At 55.2% G+C, this 14222-nt stretch overlaps 1 protein-coding gene across 6 annotated transcripts; it reads left to right on the top strand.

The window, feature by feature from the left end:
- The first annotated feature begins 433 nt into the window (after nucleotides 1-433).
- Nucleotides 434-13691, top strand: TMPRSS5 (transmembrane serine protease 5). 6 transcript variants are annotated; one of them, XM_067751064.1, is made up of 13 exons: nucleotides 434-613; nucleotides 2895-3018; nucleotides 3404-3502; nucleotides 3993-4115; nucleotides 5230-5365; nucleotides 5695-5808; nucleotides 7317-7360; nucleotides 8042-8204; nucleotides 9157-9335; nucleotides 10937-11035; nucleotides 11500-11642; nucleotides 11909-12061; nucleotides 12895-13691. In XM_067751064.1, the coding sequence occupies exons 1-13, from the start codon at nucleotides 611-613 to the stop codon at nucleotides 13480-13482; spliced, it is 1968 nt and encodes a 655-aa protein (XP_067607165.1). In that variant the 5' UTR covers nucleotides 434-610; the 3' UTR covers nucleotides 13483-13691. The 6 variants fall into 6 exon arrangements, with proteins under 6 accessions (XP_067607165.1, XP_067607163.1, XP_067607164.1 ...); XM_067751062.1 differs by lacking the exon at nucleotides 8042-8204 and having other exon boundaries at nucleotides 10880-11035; nucleotides 12975-13691; XM_067751063.1 differs by lacking the exon at nucleotides 8042-8204 and having other exon boundaries at nucleotides 2895-3502; nucleotides 10880-11035; nucleotides 12895-13016; nucleotides 13333-13691.
- The last annotated feature ends 531 nt before the right edge of the window (nucleotides 13692-14222 follow it).

Here is a 14222-nt window from a genome sequence, read left to right as displayed (position 1 = left end):
CCCCATTTCCCTGGCATTGGAGTGAGCGGTGCAGCCCTGAGGAGACAGGTCACAAAGATCCCTCATCAACATCCCAGTTTCAACATGGTGATAGCCCCAGACTGCTGGAAAAGCCAACCCACACAGAACTGAGTTATCGTCCAGAGGACTCAAACATTTGAACAAATGCTAATATCAGTCTCTTGAATACAGCCCTGTCAGCAGGAAGTGGGGGGATTGTGCCAGCATGTATGGGGCACACTTTTTGGCACAAGGGATCTTGTTGCTAAGCAACAGTAGCTGGCTTCCCCTCCTCCTCCTAACCTTTTTCTCGGCTTCTAAGCTTCCAGTTAGCTGATGGGAGGGGCTGGGGCTGCCCAGCCCAGGCTAGCCCTTGACTCCCTTTCCTGCGACAAGGGATCTATTCATGGTTTCTGAGCAGAGTTCATTGTCTCTCTGGTGTGTGTGTGTGTGTGTGTGGAGGACGGTGAAGGGAGAAGCCATGTGTGAGCTAGGGAGCCCTCATCTTCTAACCAAGCTGGCCGGGCTATTTAATCAATGCTGATCCAAGAACAGGAGCAGAACATTACCTAGCAGACCTTGAGGTTTTGCATTGGTGCCACGGACCCATATGGTAAGGCCATACCCTGCTCTGCCCTCTCTTTCTTTCTACTCCCACCCCTGACCCCACCCTTGGAATTCTAGGCTCTTGGAAGGAATCTCCTCTGGCAGCTCTGGTGCAGAGGAGAGGGGGCTCTAGAGGGGACCCATGTGGTCAACCTCCTGGTTTGATTTTCCCCAGGTGTGGCTTTTATTTCCCACTCTTGTCCCCCATATGCCTAGCCAGGTACTTTGCCTGTAGGCAGCACTTAGCGAATCATTATTACATGAACTCCTCCTCACAAAAAGGACGAAGAAGTCCTGTACCATTAAAGACCATTTTTGCAGGCTACCACATGGCCTTGGACAGGTGAGTGTTGAAGTGGGGCAGCTCCCAAGGTGAGGCCAGTTTGTTCAGAGGCTGAACTTCAAGCCAGGCTCCGTTGATACTGAGACAGGAAGAAAGGCTGAGCACGCTCTGGAATTCTCTCTAGACCAGGCTGTGTTGACAGGGGAAGGTGGTTTGCAGGGGAGACGGGACTTACTTCAACTTTAAGTGACTCTTTCTACTTTACTGGATTATAAGTTCATTAAAGAAAGGACCCATAGTTTATATGTATTTCTTATTAATATATTATTTATTATACTTAATATTTGTGTTGTACTTTATAAAACCCTTGCAGCCACAAAATCTGTTCTCTTCCTCCCTCCCTCCCTCCCTCCCTCCCCTCCTTCTTTCCTTCCTTTCTTCCTTCCTTCCTTCCTTCCTTCTTTCCTTCCTTCCTTCCTTCCTTCCTTCCTTCCTTCCTTCCTTCCTTTTATTCAGTGTGCATTAACTGAATTCCCACTTTGTTCTAGGCCTTGAGCTAGACTCTGGGATGCCTAGACCAGAGAGGAAGGAGAGAGAGAGAAGTAAATGAGCATAATAGAGGGTCACAATAGGTGCTACCTGGGTTGAAGAAAGCTTCCTGGAAAAATGACACTTAAGCTGAATCTTGCAAGGTCATAGGAGACAGTCTGCGGGGAAGGGGACAGCAGGTGCCACGCCTCCGTGTTGAGAGTGGGAGGATGCTGAGGACAGGCATGTGTGTTAGTATCACCCTGAGTTACGCCGTGGAGGAGTTAGTGCTGCCAGGTGAGGATGGAGAGGCGAGGAGGGGCGAGATCACAGAGGATGCTGTGAGCTATGCAAGGGAGATTTGGATTTGCCCTGAAGGCTACAAAGATCATTAGATACTCTAAAGACGGTGTTAACTTGCTAATGTTTGCATTTTAGAAATATTGCTCTGGCATGGAGAAGGAATGGAGGCAAAGCTAGATGGGGGAGACTCCTCAATGGGCAGCAGGGGTTATCAGTCTTATTTCATAAAGGAGAAAGTTGACATTTGGAGGGCTGATGAGTTACCAAGTTCATATAGTAGGCTGTAGACTTAGCTTTGAACTGCTGGTCCAGTGTTTTTGCCGAGATCTTACTTTCCATTACTCTTCTTCATGGCACATGAATTTTAGGCAAATGTCTGACCTACCCCACTCTATGCTTTCTTACTCCCATTCCTTTGCCTCCTCAACACCTTTTTCCTGGAACACCCAATGACCATATATGTCAGTTCAAACCCTATTCATCTATGAGGGCCTGTCTCAGAGGCTGCCTCTTCCAGGAAGCCTTTCTTGATCTCCCCAACAAGAAGTAAGCTCTCCTTTGGAATTCCAATGTTAGTTAAACTGAACTCCTCTTCTGTCACTGAACCTGTGCTGCTTTGTTTACATGACTTATCTTCAGGACTCACAGGTAGCTTCTTTGAGGCGGTGGTTGTGGAGGTCCATGTTAATTTACCTTGGACTTACAGTATCCCCACCGTGGACTGTCCACTTGGGCTGAACACTATTTACTGGGTGAATGAATGCATGGTTCGTAGGGGAGGGGCAGTTTTTCCTCCAAAATAGGAGGGAATGAGGAAGGATGGGATCTTAGGATCTGAGGAGGGATGTTCAGGGATTCAGTGGATGTCTTCCATGCCACCATGTCACCACTTCCAAGGGGGTGGTGAAGAGTGCGGGCGTTGGAGTTGGCCCGATCTGGGCTCAGGTCTCTGCTCTGACACTTACTGGCTGTGTGAGAGAAAGGTGGGTGGGGCTAGGGGCTCCAGGAGAGCAGGGAGGCCCTAGGGGCATCTATGGGAACACACATGGAGTCCCCAAGATGAAAAAAGGCTCACAAGTGGCAACGAGGGCCCGGCTGGAGTTAGAGAGTGGGGACTTCTTGTGGTCGGTGGTGATTTCTCTCCTTGGTGAGTGACTGACAGCTATTTCCCCAGAGCCTGATGCTGGATGGCCAAGCCCCCATGGAGGCTCAGTATGCAGAGGAGAGTCCAGGATCCTGGATCTTCAGAGCAGAGCCAGGAGACCCACTGCGGAGGCCCGAGGCCCAGCAGCAACCCAGTAGGCCAGACTGGGCCATCGGGGAATGACGGGGTGGGGGCAGTGAAGGGACAATCTTCCTACATCCTCCAGATTCTTTTTCCCCAGATCTTCCCAGGTCAGCCTTAAATGACTGATGGGGAGAGGCTATCTCACTATTTATCACAGACTTGCTTTTGCTGTTTTCCATTTGGGGGCTTGAGTGGGCTCCGAGGCGCCCGTGATCAGACCTCTGCCCCCTACCCGCCCCAGGATGATGGGGCCGGGGGAGGCGGGCAGGTGCAGTGGGGCAGACTACCGCTGCGAGTCGGCGGCTGCCTGGTCCCGGGGTGGTGCCTCGGGGTGAAGTGCGGCTGGCAGGCGGAGGCAGGGTCCCCAGATGCTCCTCTGCCCTCCTCCCCCACAGTCTCTTGGGCAGGGCACTGGTGCACAGGGCGGCGCGGCTGGGCGGCGTTCGGAGCCCTGGCGTTGCTGGCTGGTGCAAGCATTGGCTCCTGGCTTCTAGGTCAGTGCTGGGACCTTCAGTGGCAGGGGAGGGGCAACGAACAGGATCTGGGGGATGCTGGGAGAGTGGAGCAGATGCTGAGCAGGTGTTCAAGGCAGGTGGGATGAGCGTCTTTTCCATCTAGTCTGAGTAGACAGCACGTAGAAACGGGGTGAAGGGCCAGCAGGAGGGACTCGGGCTCTCCGTAAAGAACATTTCAGCCCTACAGTGAGAAATGTGCTCAAGTGGATGATCCAGGGACGCCCTTGTCAAACTTCTCCAAGAGATCTTTCCCAGTCAGAGGGAGAGACAGAGACAGAGACAGAGACATTGAGAGCGCAATGGCTCTCTTCTGCACGTTGCGGGGGGCCTGCCTCGGGCAGGGCGGTGAGAAGCCCCCCCGAGGCTGCCTTTGCCTCCCTCTGCTGCAGGTCCCTTGCTCTGCTCCTTGGCCCCCTCCTAGGGGAGTCCCTTCCTTCCCCCAGCCTCTCCTTGTCTTTGTCCTCTGAAGCGCTGTATCTGTGGCCGGCTGCCCCTCAGCCTGTTCCCGGGACCCTGCAGGATGAGGATATGAGCTTAAACTGCTCGGAGGCCAGCGGTGAGGAAGCCCTGCTCCCCTCGCTTCCCAGAGCAGGTGGGCCGCGCCCCAAGGTTGCAGGACTCCTACCTGGGCCCCGGGCCCCTGCACAGCTGTGGGATCCTCCCTTCTGGCTTGGGTCAAGAGGACCAAACTGAAGGGCCACGAGTTCGCTGCCACCCACCTGTGTTTCCCGTACTGTGAGGGTGGAGCCACGGCCCAGCCTTGTAGAGCTGATCTCTGATTTAGGGCTTTCAGCACTCCTGGGGGACGGTCTTGATCTCTAGCGGGGGCATGGGCAAGAGCCCAGGCTGCCAGGAGAGATGGCGACTCGCCCTTTGGGCAGCGTGAGGCTGCGGTGTGGGGAAGAGAAGCCAGATGTGGGGGGCGGGGGCCAGCGCGGGGCCGGCAAGGGTCTGGGTCCAGGGCAAAGAACATACAGAGGGCTGGGAACGTCTCGCCGCGTTGTCTCCACATCCCGCACCCAAACCTTGTCCCCTCGCCTCCAGGTAAGAGTTGAGGGTCAGCAGATACGGTGCTGCTAAGGCTGCGGGTAGAATCAGTTACAGAGGTTAGTTAGGGTCAGGTTGGAGCCTGCTTTTGCTAGCTGTGTGTGCCTTTGGTTCCATTACTGCTTTGAGCTTCCGTTTCCTTCTCCATGAAGTGGAGATGAAAATAGTTACCGCCTGAAGTTGGAAGCATAATAAGAGCATAAAATAAAAGGGCTTAGCACAGAGCGTGGAAAAAGCAGATGCTCAACGAACAGGAACCATCCCTAGTATTGTCATGAGATTTGAAATCAGAAGACCTGGATCCATCGCTTGCAGATCCTGTGACCTAGGATGGGTCGCTTAACCTCCGTGCCTTACTTCCCTCTGCAGAATGTGGAGGATGGGAATTCTCACCCCACAGGGTTGCTGTGACACTTAGTGATGGAGCACGTTTAAAAGCACTTGGTTAAAACACAAACCTAAAAGGCTGCGCAAAGAGGGGTTATTTTACTCTCGGAACCGGCTGGCTCCCTGGGGAACAGGGAGCTCGATATGGGGTGACCCAGATGCTATCGTGAAGGCCTCTTTAGGTCCCGTGGTGGCCAGGTCCGGCTCTCCCTGCCCATGCCGCCCCTCCATCCCGCAGCAGGTGGGATGTGGCTTTCATGCTGTGGTTTCAGTGTCTTTCAGAATAAACACCGAGGACTTCTTGCTGGAAGTGCAGGTGAGGGCCCGGCCAGACTGGCTCCTGGTCTGCCATGAGGGCTGGAGCTCTGCCCTGGGGGTACGGATCTGCCGGAGCCTTGGGCATCTCAGGTAGCTGGGGCCAGAAGTGGGGCCTGGGGTGGGTGGAGAGCTGGTGGGTGGGGGATGAGCATTGAAGACCTCTATCTGTCTGTCACCATCGAAGTACTCAGGAGGTCATTTTGGTCATCTCCTGGCCTCTGGGCATGATGGTGCCCCGGTCTGTTTCTCTCCTTTGAACATCCTTGATTTTTAACAAATATAAATCCCAGAAGAGGTCATTGTCAAAGTCTTGTTCACTGGTATAGTATCACATTCCGGTTATACTTAACCCCCATCTCTCGCGCTGATCGTCAGTTTAAAGCTGATTTCCTCCCGTTTTATTCCCTTCTCCTGCCAAGACTCACAGACCACAAGGCAGTGAACCTGTCTGACATCAGGCTCAACAGCTCCAGGCAGTTTGCTCAGCTCTCTCCTAGACTGGGAGGCCTCCCGGAGGAGGTATGGCAGCCCAGGTAGGGCTTCTCAGGGGGCTGAGTGATGCCCCTCACTTCCCGGTGAACAATGCAGCAAAAATATTCCTATCATGAGAGCCTGGTGGCGAGGACACTGGAGGTGTAAGACAGGACAACAAAGAGGACTATTTCCCAATTAGAAATTGCTGACTCAGCTCACAGGAGCCCCGCCCACCAAAGTTTCACATACATCATCTTATTTGCCCCTCGCAAGAACGGCAGGATTGGGTGTTATTGTCAGAGGATTTGAAATGGTACTGCTATTCCCATTTTACAGGTGGGGAAACTGAGACTCAATGAAGTAAAGGTCCTTGTGCAAGGTCACAGAACTGATAAGCGGCCAAACCAAGTCTTGAAACGAGGTTCCTGTCTCCAAACTAGTCCCTCTCCCCACTGCCGCACTTTATTTGGATAATTCTGCTATCTCAGGAGAGAGATGGCTAACTGTCTGGACCCTAGAGACCCTCCAGAGAAGAGAGGGCTCTGGGATGGCCCCTTCCCCAAATCCTGGGGGTGGGTGCAAGCGGAGCGGGTTTTCACCCTGCCTCGGTGTCCTCCAGCTTTCCAGCAGCCTCCTCCTGTCCCTGCTCTAAAGCCTTCTCACCCCTTCACCACTGTTCCCGTCTGAATCTCAGAACCCTCCTGTCCAGCTCCTGTCCCCTGTGGGCCGATCAGGGGAACGTGGGGTCCCTGTCTTAGATACCTTGATGGGCAAAGGGAAGTAGGGGTGGGACTGACTCTGCCAGGAGAGCCGGGGGGCCGTGGATTTTGGAAACTAGTAGCATCCAGGCATTAGGATGCTGGGGGCAAGAGAGAAGTCAAGAAAGAGGGCTTTGCTCCAAAAGGAGTTGATGTTTTTTCCTTTTTAACAGTGTGTTTTTAAATGTATTTATTTATATTAGGCCGCACTATTGGCTTGTGGGATCTTAGCTCCCCAACCAGGGGCTGAACCTGGGCCCTCAGCAGTGAAAGCGTCTAGTCCTAACCCCTGGACCGCCAGGGAACTCCCAGGAGTTGAGGTTTATGCTAAGTAAGAGGAGGGGAAAGAGGAGAGCAGGGATATGAGTACACAGGGCCGGGCGAAGGGCTTGGGAGAGAGTGGAGTCATCTGAGGCCGCAGCACGGGGCGAAGAACTGAGTCCATTCACTCACTCTCTTACCCACTCATCCGCTGAGTACACATTACTCATGGGCCTTAGTGGGAACAGCCGGATTTTCACATTCACGAACGCTCCATTTGTAACTTTGGGTCCTGCCCAAATCCAACTGGAGGACCACGAAGTCCTGTGTGCCCGGGACCACTGGGCAGAGCACAGCTGCTGTCCCAGAGGCCTGCTACAAGCAGGGGCCTGGGGGCTTGGGTGGGGTCAGGAAGCAGGTGGCTGTGGCTACAGAGAGGCCCCCACTGCTTCCCCCAACAACGACCCCCTCCCCCAGGTCCTCGGGTGGGTGTGCAGCCTGGGGTGGGCCCCGCCCAGCTTCCTGCTGGCACTGCCTCTGTTTTGCAGGGGCAGCTGTACTTCTGGTCAAATTGTTTCCCTCAGATGCTCTGGTGAGTCCTGTCCTGGGTCCGGGAAGGAGGCAGTGGGAGGAGGGCATCTCCCCCGTGCCCTCAGGGTGGGACATCCCCAGTGGGAAGCTCAGCTGGGTCTGGGGTAGGGGTCCTTGCCCACCTGCCTGCAGGGCCCCTTCTTGCAGACAGAGTTCTGCCCAAACAGAGCCCCATCTACACCTCTGTCCCATTCGCCACCAGCCACTGGTTTGGGTGGATGACCTCCTTGCCTCACTCCCCGCCCTGGCCTCCGACGTTCCCTGGCCCCTGGGGAAAGGGGAAACAGCAGCTTCTGGAGACTAAGGATGGTGGGGAAGAGGGGCCAAGTGAGAGACAGTTTGCAGAGTGCCTTTCACCCGCCTTCCCGGTCATCTAGCCATCTCTTCATCTGTCCTTGCACGCGTCTGTCCACATGCCACCATTTGACCCCTCCTGTGGGACAGGCGTTTTCTTAGATCCTGGGGCTCCATAGATGGTGCAGGCATCACCCCTGCTCTCAGCGAGCGCACCGCCTGGTGGGGCAGGTGGATGTAAGCAACCTTTCCAGCTTCCCGCCCCATGCTTAGGGCCAGGAATGATAAATGGGAGCCGTCCACGCTGCACCACAGGCCTCGACAGTCAGCACAGTGCTGACACCCACCCCGCATTCTTTCCATCTCACCCGTGCTTGTCTGTTTGCAGAGTGTGGGACCAGGCCCCTGGCTTCCCAGATAGTGGGCGGGCAGGCGGTGGCTCCCGGGCGCTGGCCCTGGCAGGCCAGCGTGGCCCTGGGTGCCCGGCACACATGCGGGGGCTCCGTGCTGGCCCCGCACTGGGTGGTGACCGCGGCGCACTGTGTGCACAGGCAAGGCTGGGGGCTGCCGGGGGGAGGGTTCCCCCTGGCATTTTCTCTTTGGCCGTTGGTGTGTCCTGTATACAATGTCCAACTGTCCACCTCCCACGTCTGCTGAGAGTGGGCCCGGGCGGTGTTTGTGAAATTCTCCCTGTTCAGTGCCAAGAACAGCTCTGCCTAAATAGCAGTCATAATACAATTGTTGGTTCTTTAGTTTTGTTCAGTCTTTACGTTTTTAAAATGCTTTCGCACTCACAGCCCTCCATGCTTCTTAACGTTTATCACCACTGTAATTAAATCAATTTCCATGTAATTATTTGTTTAATGTCTTTCTTCCCCTCTACACTGGAAGCTCCATGGGGGCAGGGAAGACTCTTGTTTACCACTGAATCCCTTTGTTGATTTTTCCCTTGCCTTGTCCCCGTGGCCTGGAATATAGTAGGTGCTTAATAAATGCTGGTTGGAAGGAATGAATGAGCTCTTCGGCCCTCTTCTCGTGATGGCGGGCAAGGCAGGTGATGTAATCCTCATCTTATAGTGAGGAAACCGAGGCTGGGAGAGCCGAAGTGCCTCCCCAGCCATCACACTTGGGAAGTGGGGAGACAGCACTGAGGAAAGCTTTGCTGACTGGGCTTAGAGCTATGATAATCACACAAGGCCCTTCCATGTTTGCTGTAAAACTTGAAGGGGGTTATGCCGGAGAGTGCAGGGGTGGTGGCCAATGATCATAGTGTCTCACTTCTCTCTCCATCGGTGCCTGAGCATTTTTTAAGCACCTACTGCATGCCCAGTGTCTTGCCAGCTGCTGGGGGATTCTAAGAGGCCTGGGTTCTGGGAGCTTGCAGCCTGGTGATGGGGCCCCCACTAACAGCCGTGCTTGTTGGCTCCCTCCCCCCACCAACTCATTTATGTCAACGTCTCCGGCCCCTTCCTCCCCCAGGCTCAGCTCAGCTCCCTTGTGCAGTTTCAGGCTGTCCCGCCGGTCCAGCTGGCGGGTCCATGCGGGGCTGGTCAGCCACAGCACGGTCAGGCCGCACCAGGGGGCTGTGGTGGAGTGGATCATCGCCCACCCTCTGTACAGTGCCCAGAGCCACGACTACGACGTGGCCCTCCTGCAGCTCCGGACCCCGCTCCACTTCTCAGGTGAGGCTGTGGTGAGAGGGGTGGCACAGGGAGTGCGAGAGCCCCGTGAGTTCCTAAGACCCCCTTGTGCTGTGAAGCCAACGTTCACTTCATTTGGTGACCGTCGTGGACTCTGGCATCACCTGGACCTGGGGTGGCGCCAACGCTTCTACACACTCTTTTGGGGACAAAGGTTCTGGCCCTTTTCCCATCTGGGCTGCAGGCGGGATTTGCCTCGAGGTCCCAAGAAGAGCTTCTCAGTGGCTCCATCTCCCAACAGGCTGCTGGTGCCAGGTCCCAGCTGGGCTATAGTGAATAATAGTTAACTATGTATTGACAGTTAATAGGATAACAGTTAATAACTAGCACCATGTTACGGTTAATAAGATTTACCTTACCAAATATTCTTTCACCCCATCCTCAGAACAAACCTGACGGGGAGCTGAGGCTGGTGTATGTAGATAAGGATGTTGACCTTTAGAGAGCGAATTGACTCTCTTCAAGTTCACGAGGCAAACAATTCCCGGGGCAGAGCGTCTCCTCCACAGCATCTGCCCTTGAAGGGCAGCTCTTCCACATGCACATGCCAAGTGCACTCACCTACAGACACACATGCTCACACATACACACACACACGTGTGCATGCCCTCACACGCTCACACACTCATGCAAGGCTCACATAAGTATGCACACCTACTCCTGTGCACACCTACTCTCACACCACACACACACACACACACACACACACACACAGCACTCCTTCCTCCCATTGCTACCTGGAGCCTTGGGTTTCCCCAGCAACAGTGGTTGCTCTATGCCGTTCACAAATTCTACCGTATATGGGTGCTCTCTGCACCGTTGTTCAACAGTTAATGCTTCTAAATTGACATGAATATGTTTAAAGGGAAATGTTAGGGTACTACCTAATTGGAGAATCCATATGACTTATATTAAATAGATAATAACCACAAAAATGCACAGAGTGAAAACAAAACAGTGCTCAGGTCCCAGCTAGGCGCTGTGCTCTGCGGAACTGCCGCGTCAGGCCGCTCTCTCTGTGCTTGGAAGGAGTGGGCAGGCGTGAAGAGAGGCACAGAGTAGCACCAGACAGACGCTTTCTCCTTGGTGCAGAAGAGGGGCTGAAAGAAAACCGAAGAGGAAATACTTTCTCCCAGCGAAGTGGCATTTATCTAACGGCAGGTCTATGCATTACGTAAAATCAGGTTCAGGCTCTGCCCACAGGACAGGTCGCACACTTTTGGAAACCATGTCCCAAGAGGGTCCACACACCCTGGGGAAAATCCAAAATGGGTCCTCATTAGGAGAAGTTAGGTACAAACACCCAGAAGGAGTTTCCATCCCCCCTCAGCCCTAGGTGGGGATGCACCGTGTGTATACCGCCCGGCCTAGGGCACCAGGCACACTGCAGTTTCCACACTGTCCTCTGCGTGAATGGTGGCTCCCGGGGGGGCAGTACCTGACCCGCAAGGCTGTACGGGAGGCCGGAGCCAGGACTGTTTGAGAAGGGGGCGTGGAGGACGCGCCCGCCCTGGTCCTTTTCCCAGGCTCGCGGGCAGGGAGGCCGAGCCGGAGTGGGACCCGGGACCCCTGCCTCTCCACAGACACCGTGGGCGCCGTGTGCCTGCCGGCTGAAGAGCAGGATTTTCCAAGGGGCTCGCAGTGCTGGGTGTCTGGCTGGGGCCACACTGACCCCAGCCACAGTGAGTCAGCTCCCAGGGCCCGGGGTGCACAGGGGTGTGGGTGTCGGGGAGGCATCCTTTCCCAAGGTGAGGCACCTCCTCCTTCCCTGGCCACAGGGCAGCAGCAGCCCCCTTCTCCTCTGGCATCACCCTTGGCCACACCCAGGGGCCCCAGTCTCCCCTGCCTGGGTCTTTCTGGGAGAACAACCTGGTGTTTTCCCCTAAACCCAGGCCCCTTCCTCCCCCTCCCCTTCTCCCAGGAGGGCCACGGCCTCAGCATCAGGGTGTATGTGTGGGGTCTACTCCTCTTTGCTCCCAGCCCCCAAGTCTGACGGACCCCTGCCTCCTCGCCCAGAGTCCACAGCTCCCATCCTGGGCTCCCCTCTTTGGGCCTCCGCACCTCCGGGGCCTCTAAGGCCCTCTTGCTGCCCTGCTTTCCCGGGCCTTGCTCTGCGCCCCTCCATCTCCGCATCTGCCTCCCGCAGCCCACAGGTCGGACACGCTCCGGGACACGGTGGTGCCCCTGCTCAGCACCCAGCTCTGCAACAGCTCTTGCGTGTACAGCGGGGCCCTCACGCCCCGCATGCTGTGTGCCGGCTACCTGGACCAGAGGGCCGACGCGTGCCAGGTGTGGGTGGGCGGGGGCCCTGTGTGGGGTGGGCGGGTCCTGCGGCCGGGCGCCCGGCTGACACCCTCTCCGCGAGCGGGGCGCCCAGGCAAGTGGGCAGCGCGCTGCGGGTTGAAGAGGGGCGCGAGGCAAGACGGGATCGTCCTGGAAGCAGGACCGCCTGTGTTCCCAGACCCGGGGTCGGCGGTTGGGGAGTGGTCTGCCGCCACTCCACCAGGAAGGACTAACTGCCTGTTACTCTGTGTCCCGGTGCCTGGATGCCGCAGGGGGACAGCGGGGGTCCCCTGGTGTGCCTGGACAAGGGCACGTGGCGCCTGGTGGGGGTGGTCAGCTGGGGCCGCGGCTGCGCAGAGCCCAACCACCCCGGCGTCTACGCCAAGGTTGCCGAATTCCTGGACTGGATCCAGGACACGGCGCAGGTGAGTCGGGGGGCAGGTGGGGCAGACCTGTTTGTGAAGGACCAGTAACCCTCGGAAACCGTGACCCTCATCCCTCGGGCCTGGGCCCTGCTGGGAGCTGGGGAATATTCCCAGACTGGGAGAAGGAAGAAGTGATGCTTATAACGTTGAATCCATTCTATCAATTTAAGCATTCACTAAGGAAGAGTTAACCTGAATTTGTAGCCCAGATCTTCCATTTCCTGTGTGGCCTGTGGCAAATTCCTAACTTTGGTAAACCTCAGTGTCCTGGTAGTAACCGTCGTGGCTACCGTATATGCCGTCATATGTGACGATGACATGAGTTAAGGCCTGCCCAGCGCTAGGCTTAGAGTGAGTGATCCAGGTGTTATTACGTACTTACTTATGACCATTACTCATCCCTGGTCGTGCCTGCTCTCCCTGCCCTAGGGAGAGAGCTCAGCATTTAGCAGTTTGAGTTCAGCAACTGTGTGATCCTGGGCCGGCCACTCCACTTCATCCGTTCAGGGGAAGAGCCAAGTGAGAGAATGTGTATAAAAGCACGTGATCTGTATGAAGTACTTTACAAATGCAGGGTGTGATCGTGGGAAGCATCCTTCTGCAAGGCTGGGCTCAGGGCAGGTGGTAGATAATAAACTGTAGAGTTTACAGGTGACCTACGCATCCACCTTCTCATTCAAACCTTACAAAAAACCTAGAGAAGCAGATGTTTTAGCCCCATTGGATAGAAGTGGAAATGAAGGTTCTGAGTGGTCAAGTGATTTATTAAAATGCTAGTTACTCGGCTAACCGAGGGTGGAGCCACTCTGTAGATCAGCTCCTTTCTCTTTCAGCCCAGGACTCCCTCCCCTGGTCCTGTTGTTTCCTCAGTCTCATTGCATACCAGCCTCATGTTTCCTGGGGTCTCTGGCAGGTCCACTAGATGGAGGAGAAGCAGCAGCCCTGGATGCAGAAGGTGTGGATCTCTTATCACTGCACAAGAGACAGTCACCACCCACCGGCCAGCCTCCAGGCCACAGGGCCTCTCCCCTCCAGCCCTGATTTCCAGCCCCTCTATCTCACCAGAGAGCCTCAATGACAGGAGAGAAGCTGGGGTTGGGTTGGGAAGGTCGGGGAGCCGGGAGGTGGGGAGGGAGCAGCTGGAGAGGAAGAGGGTGCTGGCGGCAGTCGGGAGCCTGCCCTTCTGCCCCCCGCCCACACCAGCCCCTGTGCGCATCTTTTGGGAGGATGCTCAGGGATGCCCTGGGCCTGCCTTCTCCCTGTGCTTTCAGGTGGGGGAAGTGCCTCCCTACAGACCCAGGCTGGGAAGCTCCTGGGTAGATGGGGTCAAGGCTGGACCAGCCCAGGTGAAGCCCATGGAGTCAGGATCCGCCCTACTCTTCTGTCGATCTCACCTACTTCCTGCTCTCACTTGGCTCTGACTGGCCCTGCTGGGGCGGGGGCACTGTAAGAACCCTCTGCTTGGTGTTGGAACAGGGTGTAGGTTTTAAATGACAGTTCTGTGAACTGGTCCAGGTCTTCTGGTATTAAAGTGAAATGATGTATGGCCTTGGTCCCGTCCTCCCCCCACCCCCCTTCTCTCTCTTTCTCTCACACCCACATTAAGGGGTAGTAGAATTACAATTTTCCTCCCATACATGTTTCTTAAAGCTCTGGAACTGACTCCTGCTCATATAATTCTGTACATTTGTTAAATGTACATGTCATGATTGACAACAGAAAGCCCCAGCCTTCCAGGTGCTCTGATGCTGCAAGTCTGAGTGCCACTGAGTCAGTGCGCCCTCCGGGAGGGTCTGGCTTCCCCACGAGACCCATCTCTCCTCAGCTCTTGTTTCAGGACTGGGCCTTCTGGCTCGGGAGATGTCTTTCTGAGTTTCTGCCCAGTTAGCATTTTCCTGGTTAAGCTTCTCCCCCACTCTCTCCTCTCCAGCGATTAAAATGCAATTGGTATCTTATTTCTAAAAGCTGCAATGAATTTTTTATGGTGCTTACCCAAGGAAATGCAATTAGCGTTTAGCAATAACACAACTTTTTTGGGAGTTTATCAGCATTTTTTTGAGGGGTAGTACAAATGAATATTCATTCCTGGAGGGTCTGCTTCCTTTGCAAAGAAGTGCATTAGAAAAAAAAGGGCCACAATTTAATGTCGTTTAAAAACAGC

The sequence above is a fragment of the Pseudorca crassidens genome, chromosome 9 (genome assembly GCF_039906515.1).
Source record: "Pseudorca crassidens isolate mPseCra1 chromosome 9, mPseCra1.hap1, whole genome shotgun sequence".
Taxonomy (NCBI): domain Eukaryota; kingdom Metazoa; phylum Chordata; class Mammalia; order Artiodactyla; family Delphinidae; genus Pseudorca; species Pseudorca crassidens.
The sequence above is the reverse complement of the archived record's forward strand: the minus strand, read 5'-3'. Positions and strand labels throughout refer to the sequence as shown.